The following is an 18,776-nucleotide window of genomic DNA, read 5'->3' on the forward strand; positions in this document are numbered from 1 at the left end:
ATTGACTCAAATTATATCAATTAGCCTATCAGAAGCTTCTAAGGCACAGGTGTCAAACTCATTCCACGGAGGGCCGAGTGTCTGCGGGTTTTCGCTCCTCCCTTGTACTTGATTGATGAATTAACATCACTAATTAGTTAGGAACTCCCCACACCTGGTTGTCTAGGGCTTTATTGAAAGGAAAAACCAAAAACCTGCAGACACTAGGCCCTCCGTGGAATGAGTTTGACACCCCTGTTCTAAGGCCATGACATCATTTTCTGGAATTTTCCAAGCTGTTTAAAGGCACAGTCAACTTAGTGTAAGTAAACTTCTGAACCACTGGAATTGTGATACAGTGAATTATAAGTGAAATAATCTGTCTGTGAACAATTGTTGGAAAAATTACTTGTTGCCAAAACTATAGTTTGTTAACAAGACATTTGTGGAGTGGTTGAAAAACGAGTTTTAATGACTCCAACCTAAGTGTATGTAAACATCCGACTTCAACTGTATGTAAGAATTCATTACTGTTCCTACTCACATTAATTCACACTAATAACCTTAATACACCATTGTGCTTACCCAGACCATAATGTACTGGCTTGGATTTGTTCTTCTCACATCACATTTACAGCAGCATAACAAGGCCATTTTAGTCTGCTCCTCTGACCTCAGTCCCAATAGTCCTTCATGACATTTCTCCACTCCACATTTAATTTTTTAAGGAGGCATGGCATGATAAAGAATAAATACAAAAAATAACGACAGCCACTTGCTCACATTGCACAAGTACAGGAAATGCGGAAGAGGTTCGAGAGGCAAGGGGAAAAAATTAGCCCAGATGAAACCAAAAGTGAAGAAACCCGACCAAAAAAGTTAAAGTAACTGCATATAAATAATGGCCCATATTCAGTGTGTCAAAGTCGAAACAGTGATCAGTTTTTAAGATAAAAAAATAAGATTGTATGGACAGGTGGGGACCTAATCCTAGATCCGCACTCTGAGATGCTTTGTGAATACTGGACATGTTGCACTTTTCTAAGTGAATAAAATGAATTTGTGACTTTACAAGTTTGACACTCAATATTATTATTCATAATATAATACATGGGACATAAAATATTCCTACAGGAAACTTAACACCCTAAACGGTTCTTTGAGAATCTTTATAAAAGGTTCCTCAGGGAAAAGGTTCCTGGCTGGAAGCACCTTTAGGGGTTCTGTTGGTGTTGCAATCTGAGTAACCCCTTAAGGTGCCTCCAGGAACCTTTCATTTTTAAAGTGTAGAATTGCAGTGCACTGTATGGAGGATTTTCTAATTAGATTAATTTGGAGTAAAGTACTTGGAAACCTTAAGATATGATACTAGTGTTATTTACTATTTATGTTCAATAAAAATATCTGATAATAAAGATACAATTCTTACTTGCTCAGTCGCCATATTCATAACATCTGTAATGAACACTCTCATTGAAGCTGATAGGGGCCGAGGAGGGGATTCCAACCCCAATCCACGGTTGCAGATTGGGTATGTCCGTGTAGTCACGCCCATAGGTGGAGTCCTCCACAATTTTGAGACACGGTTGAAATACTCACACTTGTAGCCCTAGCCTTCTTTAATTTGTGCTCAGCAGCAGTGAGGTTAGTAGACCAGTGGGGAAACGTTTGTTGCTTCTCAAACGTAAAAGGGATCAACACGGATTTCAAAATCTGGCAAGATCTACCTATCTCTGGCTGGATTTAACCGTAAATCGTCTCGGTTTTTATTTTAGATTTTATTTTTGTTTAGAAAGCCTAAAAGATGGGAGCTCAGTTTTCCAAGGGTGGAGTAGCTGTTGATGGAAAAGTCGTCGACGACCCGGCTGTCGCTAAAACAAATGGCCAGGTAAGAGAAACAGTTGTATGCGTCCACATTGGCACCCAATGCCCACCTCCAGCGTGAGTTGGATGGGCAACGTGATACCAGGCTAGCGATACCTCACGGCTAACAGTTACAGTAGATTTGACTAATTAGCAAAAACTTATTAGGATAAAAATATGACTATTCGCTCTCGAACCACCTGTTTTGATTGCAGTGATTACATGTGGTAATTAATGGTTTAGCTAATACTGTGCTTGGTTGAGTGGCTAATTGATGGTGCCATGCGCCACAACCACTACCTTTTTGTTAAATTCGTCTCGAGTTCTTAGTCTATCTAATCAAGTACAGTAGCTAGTTGTCTGTATTTTAACAACAGGACTAAGTCACATAGTTATCATCTGAATGGAAAGCGGATTTATTTTAACTAGCTTTCTCTCGTGAGTTGGTGCTAGAAGCCGTCATCGGTCGCCCTCTCGGATGGGCGACAAAGGATGCGAATGAGGACGGCTCGTTACAAACAAAGCGCACGGGCAGGGCAGCAAAGCGTCCCGTTGAAAAAAGCGAGCAATCAGACTTGTGCAATTTTCGATGTAATTTGTAGAGCTGGAAACATTAAATGATCTACTCAAACCTTGTTTTATTGTACATTCCTGTATGCCCGTTACCTGGACAATGAGTCGCTATGTTAACTTTAGCTGACGGTTTTAGAATGGGTGCAATTGCCAGTCAACCATCTCATTGAGCAACCATCTCATTGTGGCGGCACGTCTACCAGTTGGTGCATTCTTTAGTTAACGTTAACAGATTGTTCATTTCCTCATTTATTCTTGGCCAAAAGGCTAGAACATGTAATCATTTCAATTTAATATGACAAATCGAGGAGTTAGTTTGGGTTATTCGAAAGGCTAGAAGAGTACGATATTGACATTTTGCAATGAACTGCAAATTTAGCAATCTGCTTGATTCCATGGGGATTCCTTTGTTCCAAAATTCATCTTGCGGTTCGACTGGTTGTGGTGGAGTACGACTGCCCCCACGCGGTCGATACGAGTAATGCAAACCTGCTGTGCATATGAAGCGTTTTGCTATGCATTTGACCTAGTCAAGTAATCGTCCACAACGACAAACCTCTGATACGTCGGTTGGACATATCACGCTGCCCTATCTCACAGAATTAAAATAGTCTTGATTTTTATTTCCTAAGCCACATTCTTGATCAACAGTGACTTGTAGATTGAGTCAATTTGGTATTGGTATGGGCTGCTTATAATAGTTACCTTAATTTTCTCCCCATACCAGTTTATTTAGAAAATTATCATTATTATTCTCCACATCTGTAAATTGTTCTCTCACTGTTGTCCACAGGAGAATGGCCATGTTAAAACCAATGGAGATGTCTCTGCCAAGCCCGGTGGGGACGCAGCTTCCGTAGACGGGAATGGCACAGCCGAGCCAGCCAAAGAGGGCGAGACAGACGCCATCGAGGCTGCCCCTGCTGCCGAAGGAGAGGTGGCCAAGGTCGAGGGGGAGGCCGCCAAGGATGCCAAGAAGAAGAAGAAGAAGTTCTCCCTGAAGAACTCCTTCAAGGGCATCTCGCTGAAGAAGACCAAGAAGAGCAGCGAGGAGGAGGCCGCCTCCCCCGCGGCGGAGGACAAGCCAGAGGAGAATGGCCATGCAGCAAAGGAGACGTCAGCCGCCGAGCCTGTGGCAGAGGCCAAGGAGGAGGCCACCCTGGCGCCAGAGGGTGAGGCTGCAGCAGCAGAGGCCGCTCCCGCAGAGGAAGCCCCTGCCGAGGAGGCCGCTGCCCCCGCAGAGGTCACGACACCTGCAGCATCTGAGACCGAGCCCAAGACAGAGTGACCGTGACTCGTCGCAGCTACTTAAAACTGTTTTTCCAAGATTAAAGTATATAAATATATGAGACTCGTGCCACGTTCTTAAACTTCTAGACAAAACTACAAACGAAGACAAATGAAGAAGGCTATATCACGTTTGCTGATTCAGCCACCAGTTCACTGCCTTTATCATTTCTCTACTGACGGAATCCCACTGGCCCTCTCACGAAAGTGTTGGCTTACGGCGCCCCCTCATGGTACACACTTGGACTGGCGTGTGGGGAAGGTATTGGATGTAGAATGAATCAGGAATACGGACTTAATTTCCCAATTCATGGAGAAGCATACTTTTACACGAGTGGCAGTCCTATAATGTTTTATTTCTTTCATCTCTTGGGATGTAAAAATGGACAACGGTTATGGAGCCGGGCATAACACCTCCTTCACTCGAAATGACTGTTATATGGACACAAACCTTTCAAATCATCGTCTAAAAAAATGTATTCTACATTACTATGTTTTACTCCCAAATTAAGTATTTTGTGCTGTATAGAAAAACAAAATTCAAGGAGGGGAGGGGAAAAGGAAATGTCTTTGTTCGTGCATTCTGGTTATTTTCTGGCTAAACCACATTTGAGCTTCTGAGTCTTGCGGTGTTCACATTTCAGAGTTTATGATGCAGATGTTGGGGTCGTGTACAAAAATGTGAGCTTTTTATCTGCAATTTGTCTCTGTAAATATGTTTTGGCGAAAATTTTTGGTTCTCTTTATTTTGCTATCGTTTAAAGATGCTAATGGTTTTATTGTAACTTTTTAATAAGAGTAAATAAATGTTTGATCCCCTCTGTGTTTTGCCTCTGTCATCCTATGCGACGTGGATGTGGGAGACCGGTTAGTCTTGGGATAGGATTATCAGTGGACTTAAAAAAAATATATATATATATATACGCACAGATCTTAAATGGCTGAATAAACCACATTAGTTTCTTCTGTGACCTTTCGACCAGTACATCTTCACCTTTACAGAACTCCAGGAGGATGCTTGAGGTAAACAACTGACAAATCAATGACTGCCAAGGTACTGTGCTTATGAGCTGAGTCACAGCATGTCGGTATATCACATCACACTTGGCTGAACGTTCTCTTCTCACTTTAAATTCTTTTGACTTAAACACTCATAACTAGAGCAGACTACACTTTCAATCATTACAGCAGTATGACTACAGCTTTATAACAATCTGTATGTGAAGGAAAGCTTAGCAAAAATGTTGTGAAGTTTCACTAATTGCCACCAATCATTTTCATATTTGACTTTTTGTTCAAGTACGTGTCACAGTACTTAACAAGGACTGAGCCTAAACCTCCAAAGAGCAACCATGGCAACCGGTGAGGTAGAAACCTATGCTGAAGATTGGTGTTTTTCTATACGAAGTAGCCGTGGTTGGAAATTAGGAGAGAATCTCAATTGGTTTTGCTCGCCTATTTTTAAGGTCAAAGGTAATAGAAGCAGCGAAGAGAGAACATATGCTTCTATGAAATGACTCCTCCAGTCAGCGTCATCAGACAAATTGTGTTTGCAGGGGTGGAATCACGAAATGTGACAATCAAATGTAGCTAGTTGTGCAATACATTTTCTAGATAAAAGGTGAAGTAGCATATTTGTAAATGTGTGCATGCTTTTCCCCTTTGATAAAACACCTGATTGAAGAGGTGTGGTGGATTATAAAACATGAGGATACTCTTGTGCCTCCTGCCAAAGTAGGTAAGTGAGGGCGCATACTCTGTTTGCCTACTAACAAATTGACTCCTTGACCACTTATTGTTTTCTGGGTAACGGAGGCAAGGTGGACGGGCTTTTGTTCAATTGACAATCTCCCTAGGTTGTGAGAATTGTGTGGAAGACTGGGTGATCTGGGGTGTATTCATTACTGCACACCAACGAAAACAAGACTTTCTATTGTACAAATTCAGGTAGGTCCCTCAGTGAATGGATGGGTATAACAATATGATAGAAGCTCAAACTTGCCCTCTCATAGGTGTCAATTTTACCAAACTGCTTAGAAATATCCAAGTATAATCTTCAAAAAGAGGAAAAGCACATGCATGAATAAAGAAACAGCATTTATATTTTGTGGAAGAATTCAGCACAAAAACCCAATGATTCCATGTTCTTCCTATTTGTGACAGGTGGTGACCCCTATAAACTCCCAGTTGATTAAAGGAGGACTGAAGGTCTTTCAGAGACACAGTTCTACCACAAGGTGCAAGTTTTAAGAAAGATGGCAGTACGTGTAAACCCAATATCTCAGCGATGATATGGCAGAAAATTCGGGTGATAACCCGACTGGAATCTGGGTCCCTGCATCTGACAGTCTGAAGACCTTAGCAATTACACTCAAAAGAGATCCAAACCTCGACGGAGTTGCACTACTAGATGCTACATATTAAAATATACGGTGCATTCGAAAAGTATTTTGTTACGTAGCAGCCTTATTCTAAAATTGATTCAATTCTTTCCCCACCCTCGTCAATCTACACAATATCCCACAATGAAAAAGTAAAAACAGGTTTTTAGAAATGTTGGCAACTGTATTAAAAACAAAAAGCTTTTTCAATACATTACATAAGTATTCAGACCCTTTACTCAGTACTTTGTTGAAGCACCTTTGGCAGCAATTACAGCCTCAAGTCAACTTGGGTATGACACACAGCTTGGCACCTGTATTTGGGGAGTTTTTCCTTTTTTTCTCTGCAGATCCTCTCAAGCTGCGTCAGGTTGGATGGGAGCGTCGCTGCGCAGCTATTTTTAGGTCTCCAGAAATGTTCGATTGGGTTCAAGTCCAGGCTCTGGCTGGGCCACTCAAGGACATTCAGAGACTTGTCCCGAAGTCACTCCTGCGTTGTCTTGGCTCTGTGCTTAGGGTCGTTGTCCTGCTGGAAGATGAACCTTCAACCCACTGAAGTCCTGAGCGCTCTGGAGCAGGTTTTCATCAAGGTTTTCTCTGTACTTTGCTGTGTTTTGCTTTCCCTCAATCCTGACTAGTCTTCCAGTCGCTGAAATACATCCCCACAGCATGATGCTGCCACGACCACGCTTCACTCTAGGGATGGTGCCAGGTTTCCTCCAGATGTGATGCTTGGCATTCAGGCCAAAGAGTTCAATTTTGGTTTTATCAGACCAGAGAATCTTGTTTCTCATGGTCAGAGTCCTTTATGTGCCTTTTGGCAAACTCCAAGCGGGCTGTCATGGGCTTTTTCCTGAGGGGTGGCTGCTGTCTCGCCACTCTACCATAAAGGCCTGATTGGTGGAGTGCTGCGGAGATGGTTGTCCTTCTGGAAGGTTCTCCCATCTCCACAGAGAAACTCTGGAGCTCTGTCAGAGTGGCCATCGGGTTCTTGGTCACCTCCCTGACCAAGGCCCTTCTCCCCCGATTGCTCAGTTGGCCGGGCGGTTCCAAACTTCTTCCATTTAAGAATGGAGGCCACTGTGTTCTTGGGGACCTTCAATGCTGCAGAAATGTTTTGGTACCTTTCCCCAGATCTGTGCCTCGACACAATCCTGTCTCGGCGCTCTACGGACAATTCTGTCGACCTCATGGCTTGGTTTTTGATCTGACATGCACTGTCAACTGTGGGACCTTATATAGACAGGTGTGTGCCTTTCCAAATCATTTCCAATCAATTGAATTTAACACAGGTGGACTCCATTCAAGTTGTATAAAATCTTAAGGATGATCAATGGAAACAGGATGCACCTGAGCTCAATTTTGAGTCTCAAAGCAAAGGGTCTGAATACTTATGTAGATAAGGTATTTCTGTTTTTATTTTTAATACATTTTCAAACATTTCTAAAAAACTGTTTTCGCTATGTTATTATGGGGTATTGTGTATAGATTGAAGGAAAAAAATATTGTATACATTTTAGAATGAGACTGTAATGTAACAAAATGTGGGAAAAGGGGTGTGAATACTTTTTAATGCACTGTATACAGTGAGCTACAAAAGTATTGGGACAGTGACACATTTCTTTGTTGTTTTGGCTCTGTACTCCAGCACTTCAGATTTGAAATTATACAATGGCTGATGTTAAAGGTATTTTCCTCCATATCGGGTGATCCGCTTGCCAATTAAAGCACTTTTTGTACATAGTGCTACCTTGATTTAAGATAGTCCTGAATGAATCGTGAATAATGAGTGAGAAAGTTAGACACACAAATATCATACCCCCAAGACATACTTACCTCTCACCATTACAATAACAGGGGAGGTTAGCAATTTTGGGGGGAGGGGGGGGTGATATTTGTGCATCTGTAACCCACTAATTGTTATTCACAATTCATTCAGGACTATCCGTAATCATGGTAGCATCCACATATATGCAGAAGGATTCATATTTTACTCTTTTACTCTTTTACTCTTGTACAAGATTGTCCAAAAGCTTGATAGGATCTGTTTTCTCTCCCTCAAATGACTTCACTGCAACTTGTAAGTCGGACAGGGTTGATTTCAAGAATGTCAGGTAGACATAGTTGGTCTTGTCCATGTACATGGCGTGGAGCACATCCGCCATGTATCAATGCTCACTGGCCTTTGTCAACTCAAAGTGGAGCTTCAGTTCTTCCCACTGGCTCAATATACGAGTTACCGCAGGCTCAATCGATAGCCAACGTGTGGCACACACTTTGGTGATCTGCAGGAGTTTCTGGCCACAATTAATGGTGGCATACATTGCTTTGTACACCTCGTGCCGTTTTGGAGAAATCGAAAACCAGTTGTAGGTTTCCCTGATTAAGTACTCAACACTCCTAGGGATGGTTTCTTTGGATGCTGCACTGACAGCCAATTGTAAAGAATGGCACACACAGCGGATGAGCACCAAATTGGGCAATGCACATTCTTCCTTTAAAATCGTGTGCACCCGTTGTGCACCCCAGTCATCACGGACGCATTATCAGTGCCAATACCCTGAAGATTCTCTTTTTTAAGGTTACACTTCTCAAGAAACTTAACTACCGCCTTTGCTATTGATCTGGCATTGCCCCCCTCCAATTCAACCAGCCCAAGAAATGTGGACACAATGGTAATTGTTTTAGCACTGAAATACCGAATCACCACACCCAGGTATTTCGAGACGATGACATCAATGGACTCATCCAAAAGGAGACTGAACTTCTCATCCCCCACATCTGATGTTACCCTTTTGAGAAATTAAGGAGCCAGTATTCCCCTAATCATTTCTGTGCATTTGGAAGTTTGTTGCTGCCACAGAATCTGAAAAGGCAGCTTTGCAAGCCATGCCTAAATGGTTGCATGCTAGCAGCGAACAATGATCTGCAATGGCCATTGCCATAGTAGCTTCTGCGCTTTTGCAGTTATCCACTTTCTTAACCAACTGTGGTAATGTAGACTGTGTTGCAGGGTTGTATGGTTTTGATTTATTTATATGCTTTGCTGTAGCACAATGTTTTTTGATGTCATACATTTTTGCAAGCATATCTGATTTGCAGTACACACAGTATGCCCGACAATCATCCCCAATTACTGGCTTCAGCCACAATTTAAATTCAGGTACAGACTCCCACTCTTTTCTGTACTTCTGACTGTACAATTTTGATTGAGACATGTTAATTGATGTTGTAAGTTCTGTTCAAGATAAAACATTTGTGACCAACTATATTAATTGAGTTTGTCTCGTCGAACGCATACTACTGCTGCTGCAGTCAGCCAACAATGATTTGCAATTTGCTGAAATTGCTGCTGGCCTGCAGTGTTGCCAACTAACTCCTCAGTAAGGAAAGTAGCTATTGGCTCTCCTAAAAGTCGCTAGAAGTCGCTAAATGATGCCATCACCTAATTTGCATAATTGGCCATGTGCATATAATTGTGATGGACACTGTAGGAGAGGAATAACGTTGTGGGAGAGACAGAAAGTGAGTAAAAAACACCCTAAATATGTTTAGAACTCCAACTGAGCAAGCTGCAGAGAGTGGCACACACAGCGAGTAAGAACCAGATATTTGAGGCCATACTCCTCCTTCAGCACTTTATGGACCCCATTGTTAATCCATCATAACAGAGACATTGTCAGTCCCTATCCCCAGAAGTTTCTCTTTTTTAAGACAACACTTCTCGAGGAAAGCCACAACAGCACAGGCTATAGATTTGGCATCTCCTCCCTCCAACTCAACAAGCCCCAGAAATGTTGATACAATTGTCTGCTTGGTGTCACTAAAGTACCTTATCACAACCCCCAGGTACTTAGAAACACTTACATCTGTGGACTCATCGAGGAGGCTGAAACGCTAGTCACCCACATCTGCGACCAACTTTTTCAGAAAGTATGGTGCTAGAACACCATTAATAATTTTTGTGCACTCTGTCCTGTGCATTTTGAAGTGGGTAGCAGCAGTGGAGTCTGAGAAAGCAGCTCTACATGCTTCTCCAATGTGATCACATGCCAGCATGGAACATTGTTCAGCGATAGCTAATGCCATGGTGGCCTCAGCCTTTTTTGCAGTCAATTTTTTTTCCCTTAAATGGCAGCTTGTTTTAGGTGGAACTGTTTTAAGGTTTTGCCTTTTGAGTGTGTTTTTGAGTTGTCATGTGTTTTTTTACATCACTAAGTTTGGCGTAGAAATCAGCCTTAAAAATACAGGCAGTATGCCCTTTGAATTCAGGGTTTGATTCCCACTCCTTTCTGTATTTTTGAGTGTACAGTTTAGACTGAGACATGATGAGCTAGCCAGCTAGATGTTTAGCTTATGTCACAGAGAGGCACACACACAGTGGACATTGTGAGTAAGTGACTGAGGCTGTGTGAGTCAAATGCAGTGATTTATTTTTGTGCAGTGATTTATTTTAGACAAAGAACATTTTACATTTACATCCTTGTTCGGGTGGTGTTCGGCAGTCGAAGTCACCGGTCTTCTAGCCATCATCAATCTATTTTTCATGTTCCATTTGTTTTGTCTGGTTGTCGCACTCCCCTGGTTTCAATTCCATAATTACATGTTGTATGTGTTCCCTCTGTTTCCCTCATGTCCTTGTCGGGAATTGTTTATTGTCAGTATGTGTGCTTTATGTTACTGGTGCATACAGGTTTTTGTGCCCATGTGTTTTGTTACGTTTGTATGCCGGTAGTTATGTACATTAAATGGCTCTGGCTATTTGCCCAGTTCTGCTCTCCTGCGTTTGACTTCCATGCCACCAATTACGCACCCCTTGACAGATTAATTTGCAGTCTGGGTCTCCTGCTCTGACTGCAGCGCGAGGGCTGGGCCGCCTGTGAGTGCTTTGGGATGGGGGTGGCCCATGGCAGCACCCGCTGCTCGTTGAGAAGAGTAAGAACGATACGTGCTTTCACGTCAGAGTCTCCAATAACACCAGAAAAAGTCGCTACATTTGTCGTTAGTCGATTTATTCAAAATGTGTCGCTAGAGGGGTCTGAATACTCGCTAAATATAGCGACTAAGGCGCTAAATTGGCAACACTGGCTGCAAAAGTGCGTTGTGAGTGACGTCAGCAGCTCATGCACAGTCAGCCAGTGTTTCCAATTTAGCGACTTTTGCCACGTGTGTTATGACTAAGTGTGTGACAGAGAAAATATTTTGGGGGGGTCATTTAGAGGGAAATGCGTGCATTTTACCTTTTGAGTCAATTTTCAAAAGTTGCTAAAAGTTCCAAATACATTTTTAAAAGTAGCTAGATTTGTTGCTAGGTGCTGTTGTAAGAAATTGTAATAGAGACTGGAAACTAGTAATAACTACATTTCAACATAAGCCATATTTTATACAAAAATACACATACTCCTCATTTCTCTTGGACATATGCTGGACTTATTAAGACACCAACTACAGACACACATAATTCCCCTCCCCCATAATAACCACAGAATACACCCAACACATGGTTGGAGCTCAAGACAAAGAACTATCTCAGGAACCAATGGAACGTGGACACCAGGCCTGTTCAGGACTACCCAAGACCCAGATCGACCAATCGGAAGGCCAGACTTGCAGATCTACCTACTTTGCTTGTTGTCTATATAATACTGAACAATTCTTGAAACTACCTCTTTTCCGGACGGTTCAATAAGAATCAGACAGAAGGAGCCTTGCTGCAAGATTTTACTAAGATATCTTTACATGTGATTAAACGGCCTTATTATAAAATTATCCACCTCGTCCTATTGTCTCCTCTTGTTCTCCTGTCAACAGTAAACGTTTTACTAACAAACTTGGTAAGCAGAGGATGGTCAAAACATATTTGAATTCGGCCCAATAGAAAATTCATCGGACAGGAGACGAGAGGGAGAAAGATTCCAGAGGAGAGGTGACCTTTTCGAGGGAGAATCGCGATTCAACCCACCCAGGAAACTGATCAGAGAGCTCGATAATAAAGGGTGAGCAGATGCCTGTTTAATCAAAATCTGTATATTGTATTATAGTCAATATCTAAATTCATTGATCAGTACTACTGTGGTGAGTGTGAATTGTTGCTAAATTTATGTGGAATTGTTTAGAATTTAAGGCATTGTGTACAGATATCTAAGTATTAATAGGTCAAAGACTTATTCACATAGTCTGACACTACGTGGTATGCTGATCGCGTAGGTGTACAGTGAAGAATAAGCTTTATAACGATTCACACAGTCGGGCCATATTTGACAGTCGATCAGATAGGGGTTACCGTGAAGAATCCATAATTAAAAGATGGGATCCAAATAGCCGGGCAGTAGTTAGATTTGGCAAATCAGCTAAGTGTTACCGTGAAGACCCATAAAAAATATTTAAAAAAATATATATAACGATTCACACAGTCGGGCCATATTTGACAGTCGATCAGATAGGGGTACCGTGAAGAATCCATAATTAATATAATACGATTCAAATAGTCGTGCAGTAGCTATATTTAGCTAGGTGTTACGTGAGAAATCTAATGTGATATTGCATGTGTAAGTTGTGTTGTAATTGTATGTGTAAGTTGTGTTGTCGCAATGTGGGGGATTGAACGTTCCACGAGACCGAATGCTACTAATTAGCTATATGCTAAGTTCAGGCTGCAGTTCATAGTGACCGCCGAGTCAGAATCTGTGGGCCGCGTTGAAGCAGCCATTTACGGTTGATGAGTTGACCTGGTTTTTCTCTCTTGTGCTGTTGATAAATCCTTAAGGGTTAGAATTAATTTGACAATTATTTTAGAAGCGCTTGATTTACTAGTATATTGTTCCCAAAGGAAATGTCTTAAATGTTTTGGCAAAGTATTTAATTAATCGGAAAAAGTTCAAATTAATCGAAAAAAGTTAAAAGCAATAATATTTTTCGAATAAAAGATCTTATAATTGCCATTCCAATTATATCAGGAGCGCTTGAATTCATTAGTATATTTTTCCAAAAGGAAACTTCTGAAATATTTTGCCAAAGTATTTAATTAATTGAATAAGCGAAAAGCAATAATATTTTTATTATAAGTACCTAAAACTGTCATTCCAATTATACCAGGAGCGCGTGAATATATTCGTATATTGTTTCAAAAAGATATAGCTGAAATATTGTTGGAAAACGAAAATAATTCATCGAATACACGGCAATAATAATAATAATAATAATCCTCTGCTCTCATCCTTCTAGACCTATCGGCTGCCTTTGATACTGTGAACCATCAGATCCTCCTCTCCACCCTCTCCGAGCTGGGCATCTCCGGCGCGGCCCACGCTTGGATTGCGTCCTACCTGACAGGTCGCTCCTACCAGGTGGCGTGGCGAGAATCTGTCTCCGCACCACGTGCTCTCACCACTGGTGTCCTCCAGGGCTCTGTTCTAGGCCCTCTCCTATTCTCGCTATACACCAAGTCACTTGGCTCTGTCATATCCTCACATGGTCTCTCCTATCATTGCTATGCAGACGACACACAATTAATCTTCTCCTTTCCCCCCTCTGATAACCAGGTGGTGAATCGCATCTCTGCATGTCTGGCAGACATATCAGTGTGGATGACGGATCACCACCTCAAGCTGAACCTCGGCAAGACAGAGCTGCTCTTCCTCCCGGGGAAGGACTGCCCGTTCCATGATCTCGCCATCACGGTTGACAACTCCATTGTGTCCTCCTCCCAGAGTGCTAAGAACCTTGGCGTGATCCTGGACAACACCCTGTCGTGCTCAACTAACATCAAGGCGGTGACCCGTTCCTGTAGGTTCATGCTCTACAACATTCGCAGAGTACGACCCTGCCTCACGCAGGAAGCGGCGCAGGTCCTAATCCAGGCACTTGTCATCTCCCGTCTGGATTACTGCAACTCGCTGTTGGCTGGGCTCCCTGCCTGTGCCATTAAACCCCTACAACTCATCCAGAACGCTGCAGCCCGTCTGGTGTTCAACTTTCCCAAGTTCTCTCACGTCACCCCGCTCCTCCGTTCTCTCCACTGGCTTCCAGTTGAAGCTCGCATCCGCTACAAGACCATGGTGCTTGCCTACGGAGCTGTGAGGGGAACGGCACCTCCGTACCTTCAGGCTCTGATCAGGCCCTACACCCAAACAAGGGCACTGCGTTCATCCACCTCTGGCCTGCTCGCCTCCCTACCTCTGAGGAAGTACAGTTCCCGCTCAGCCCAGTCAAAACTGTTCGCTGCTCTGGCACCCCAATGGTGGAACAAACTCCCTCACGACGCCAGGTCAGCGGAGTCAATCACCACCTTCCGGAGACACCTGAAACCCCACCTCTTTAAGGAATACATAGGATAGGATAAAGTAATCCTTCTAACCCCCTCCCCCCCTTTAAAAGAGTTAGATGCACTATTGTAAAGTGGTTGTTCCACTGGATATCATAAGGTGAATGCACCAATTTGTAAGTCGCTCTGGATAAGAGCGTCTGCTAAATGACTTAAATTTAAATGTAATAAAATTCTTTGTCCACTCGGGTCGGACACGAGACTGGGGGAGGTTAGAGGAAGAAAAAATACATCGCTGGTTTCGATCAGTGACGGGCTAAAGTATACAAAGATAATAATAGACCCAGACATAGCTTAACGACAAAATTACCACGACTATCGTCCCCAAACACAAATTCAACGAATATTTAGATCAGAGAATGAAAGTCAGAGCAGGCGGGAGATTACACTACAAACCCGTTAAAAGAATTTGGGAAGAAGTGAGGCTGAGATGGACGCAAGCAGGTTTCCTTAGTGGAGTCGCCCCATCAAAAGGGCAACTCCTCATTATGGAGAAAGAATTGGAGGATGCAGTGAAGCAAGGGATAGAATGTGAAGTTGATAAGAATAAGAGTCACTTATTTAAAAAGGCAGGAACAAAGCAAAGGGAAAAGGCAGAGGCTGAGATGAAAATAGGATTATGGGCGATTGAGGAAATTAGGAAAGCTCTCCCTTACAGGAAACCTGATACGATGGGGGTGGGCACTGGAGCACCAACTGACACCAAAGAGGGCAGGCCCAACAATAATGACGCCCCACCTACCACCACAGCAACCCCATCGGCCCCCACCCATCTATACCCAGAACTGCCACAGGGAGAGAAAAAGCACCACCTCCCTATTTTCAAAATCCATTCACTCAGCAATCACCTCCCCCTTTTCAGGGCATGGCTGACGAATATGCCCCATGGCCCTGAAGCTGCTCACCACTAACCTACACTCATCATTGACCTGGACTACTGAAGCATCAAAGGCTTTTGCACTCTTGAAAACAGATCTCTAAGTGGCAGTAGCCCTAACAGCACCTGACTAAAAAAAAACAAGTTCCATCTGGATGTTTCTGAAAAAGAAGGATTTACATCATCCATCCTTTTCCAGAACCTAGAGGGGGAGAGTAGAGTGTTGAGGTATCACTCCTCCAAACTGGACCACATTGAAGAAGGGCAAACCACATGCTCCAGGTATGTGGCTGCAGTGGCAAAAGCTATTGGAAAAACAGCCCACATGATAATGTGCCATCCATTGGAAATCCACACCCACCATGGGGTTGCAGCATATCTGATGAGCAAAGAATTCACGTTCAGCGCTGAAAGGAAAACGAAAATCCAGAATAAATGCACACAATCACACATCACATTGGTCAACACTGACAAAAACATGACAGACGCACTCAATGCTGAAGAAGGTCTGCCCCACTCCTGTGCAGAAAGAGCTGCACAGGAACTGAAACGGAGACCTGACCTGGGGAACGAACCACTCACCAACACACACAGATATGGGGAAAGACAATGTGACAAATGGAAAAAGGTACCTGTTAGTTATGGTAGACAGGTTCTCTATTTTTATAATATGTTTATTATTTTCCAATAAAAATAAAGTAAAAAAGACAGCAATACAAACAATGACATTCATTGTACTGTTGGATGGGATGGCCAGTTTAGAGGACAAAACAAAAGTTAACTCACACATACACAAAATAAAACAAAATCCTATTAGGTGGTACATGTATAAGAAGACAGCATATAGTCATTACAAGCAGTGTAGTTCAGACAAAAATAAATATTGAGTGGAGTACTGTAACGGTCCTGACCTGTTTTCTGTTGTTTTTGTATGTGTTTGTGGTCAGGGCGTGTGTTTTGGGTGGGCAGTCTATGTTTTCTGTTTCTATGTTGGTTTTGGGTTGCCTGGTATGGCTCTTAATTAGAGGCAGGTGGTTTGCGTTTTCCTCTAATTAAGAGTCATATTTAGGTAGGGTGTTCTCACTGTTTGTTTGTGGGTGATTGTCTCCTGTGTCGTCGATGTATGTACCATACGGGACTGTTTGGCTGTTCGTTTATTTTGATGTAGTCTGTTTCCTGTCCGTGAGTTTTACGTTTAGTTATGTAAGTTTATGTTCAGGTTTCGTCTACGTCGTTTTCTTGTTTTGTAATTTTGTAAGTGTTTTGTTTTCGTGTTGCCATCGTTTCAAATAAAGAGATGGCTTATTTCCCGAATGCTGCGTATTGGTCCACTGATCCTTCTCTCCTCTCCTCATCTGAGGACGAGGAGGACAACAGCCCTTACAAGTACAGCACAGAGTAGCAGCAGATCGTCAGCCAAGTTATGAAGCGGGACTAGACCATTTATCCAGTATCGGCTGCCATATTTTGTAAAACAATGGACTTCTATTGGAGGTGTTGTATCGAATCTTTTCCATATGGATTACATTCCCTAAATCCCGTAACCACATTTCAAAGGTAGGTACAGTCTCAAATTTCCAAAATTGCAATATGAGCCTTTTGGCTAAAAGAGTACAAAGAGAGACAGCTTTCCCCTCCTGGTTATTCCCATCAACTGTACCAAACAGAGCGATCAATGGGTCTGGGGCTAGAACTCTATCAAAGGCCTTAGATAAGTAATCAAAAATGAGAGCCCAGTAAGCATGTAATTTAGGGCATGTCCAGAATAAGTGGGTCAACGTCCCCTCCTCCTGCTTGCACCTCTCACACAGTGGTGAGGTGTCCGGGAATATTTTATGCAGTTTTACTTTTGAGTAGTGTAACCTGTGTATCACCTTAAACTGTACAAGGTTGTGTCTGGCATTCACTGAACTGTGGTTTATATTCCTGAGAGCTTCTATCCAGTCCTCATCTGAGATTTCTGAACCAAGTTCTTGTTCCCAAGCCCTTTTAATGGTGTCTGTGGATACCTCTATGTGGGCCTGTAGCACATCATACAGTCTAGAGACCGACCCTTTTGAATGGGGTTTGACAAGGATCAAGCTATCTAATGTAGGACTATTTGGCTTCATGCCATACTGTGGGATATGTGTCCTTAAGAAATTCCTGATTTGGAGGTATCTGAAAAAATGTGTTGTTGGCATGTTGAACTTTGCCTGTAATTGTTGGAATGAAGCTAACTGACCATCTATGTATAAATTACCAATTGTTGTGAGCCCCTTCTCCCTCCACTGTGAAAACACCACATCATCCAATGCAGGGTGGAAAGCATGATTCAGGCTAATCGGGGTGTCTATGTAAACAGTGGGTATGTTAAGAAAATCCCTAATCTGTTTCCAGATCCTAAGCGTATGACAAATGACTGGATTGGAGTCATAAGTGGCTTTTTTCACATATGATGGGCTATTAATGTCACGATCTTTCAAGATCGAACCCAGAAGCAGACCAGGACAAGGAGCGTAGGAAGAAGGTGAGTATTTATTTACAATTAAATGTGAAAAGGTAGATATATCCAGATGGCGTAGCGGGCAGCGGTGGTGAATTGATGAGAGGAAATAGGTGAATCCAATGGAGTGGTTGAATCCTCTGTCAACCAGGCGGGAATGGAGTGAATGATCCAGGTGAGTAACTGAAGGCAAAACAAACGGAGGTAAGTTCAAGGCAAGCAATACGTAAACGAAAACAACAAAACAAATACTATCCAACTGGAGTCTGGTACTGAAGCACAACATACTGTTCATGGCTAACGATCCGGCAGGGAATGGAAGTCAGGTCAGAGCTTTTGAAGGGGAGAGATGATGATCAGGACAGGTGTGCAGATTACTGATGGGAAACAGGTGCGGGTGAACATCAATCTCCCAACGAGCTAATTCGCCCGGCAACCAGACAGGATGCGTTCCAGGACAACTGAAACACACTCCAGGACAGACACACAGGCAAACCCAGACTCAGTAAGCGGGATTCGTGACAATTAACAAGTGCAGGGAGTGAGGAACGTTGACAGGAGGCCTGCTCGATCAAAAGCCATGAAGGCATATCCTTCTGTCTCATCGCAGGTAAACTATCCCTCCAGAAAGACACAATGTTCAGATTAGCAGCCCAATAATACAATTTGAAGTGAGGAAGGCCAAAGCCCCCCTCTATCTTGTACTTGCATAAATGCTTCTTTGAAATTCTGGCTGCCTTGTTATCCCATAAAAATGGAGTTACTATTGAATCCAGTTTCTTAAAATAGCTTTGTGGTATGAAATTGGGTAGACATTGGAAGAGGTAAAGAAACCTGGGTAGGACAACCATTTTAATAGCGTTTATACGACCAACCAAGGAAATAGGCAGAGTTTTCCAGAAATCTATATTTTGTTTAAGCTGATATATTTTCATGTCCCAATTCACTTTCAATAGCTGGTCAAGGTCTCTTGTCACTACAATGCCAAGGCTTGTGAACTTGTCCCTC

General features: G+C 42.7%; 1 protein-coding gene across 1 annotated transcript; it reads left to right on the top strand.

Annotated features, from left to right (window-relative positions):
- The first annotated feature begins 1,576 nt into the window (after window positions 1-1,576).
- On the top strand, window positions 1,577-4,521 carry LOC129811576 (MARCKS-related protein 1-A-like). The gene is made up of 2 exons (XM_055862997.1): window positions 1,577-1,867; window positions 3,209-4,521. Exons 1-2 carry the CDS (start codon window positions 1,784-1,786, stop codon window positions 3,701-3,703), a joined length of 579 nt encoding a protein of 192 aa, XP_055718972.1. The 5' UTR covers window positions 1,577-1,783; the 3' UTR covers window positions 3,704-4,521.
- Window positions 4,522-18,776: the final 14,255 nt, after the last annotated feature.

This window comes from Salvelinus fontinalis, chromosome 15 (genome assembly GCF_029448725.1).
Source record: "Salvelinus fontinalis isolate EN_2023a chromosome 15, ASM2944872v1, whole genome shotgun sequence".
Lineage (NCBI taxonomy): Eukaryota > Metazoa > Chordata > Actinopteri > Salmoniformes > Salmonidae > Salvelinus > Salvelinus fontinalis.

Coding starts and splice junctions, on each gene's coding strand:
- LOC129811576 (XM_055862997.1), top strand. CDS start 1,784: ATGGGAGCTCAGTTTTCCAAGGGTGGAGTAGCTGTTGATGGAAAAGTC. Junction 1,868..3,208: donor TCGCTAAAACAAATGGCCAG/GTAAGAGAAACA, acceptor TGTTGTCCACAG/GAGAATGGCCATGTTAAAAC.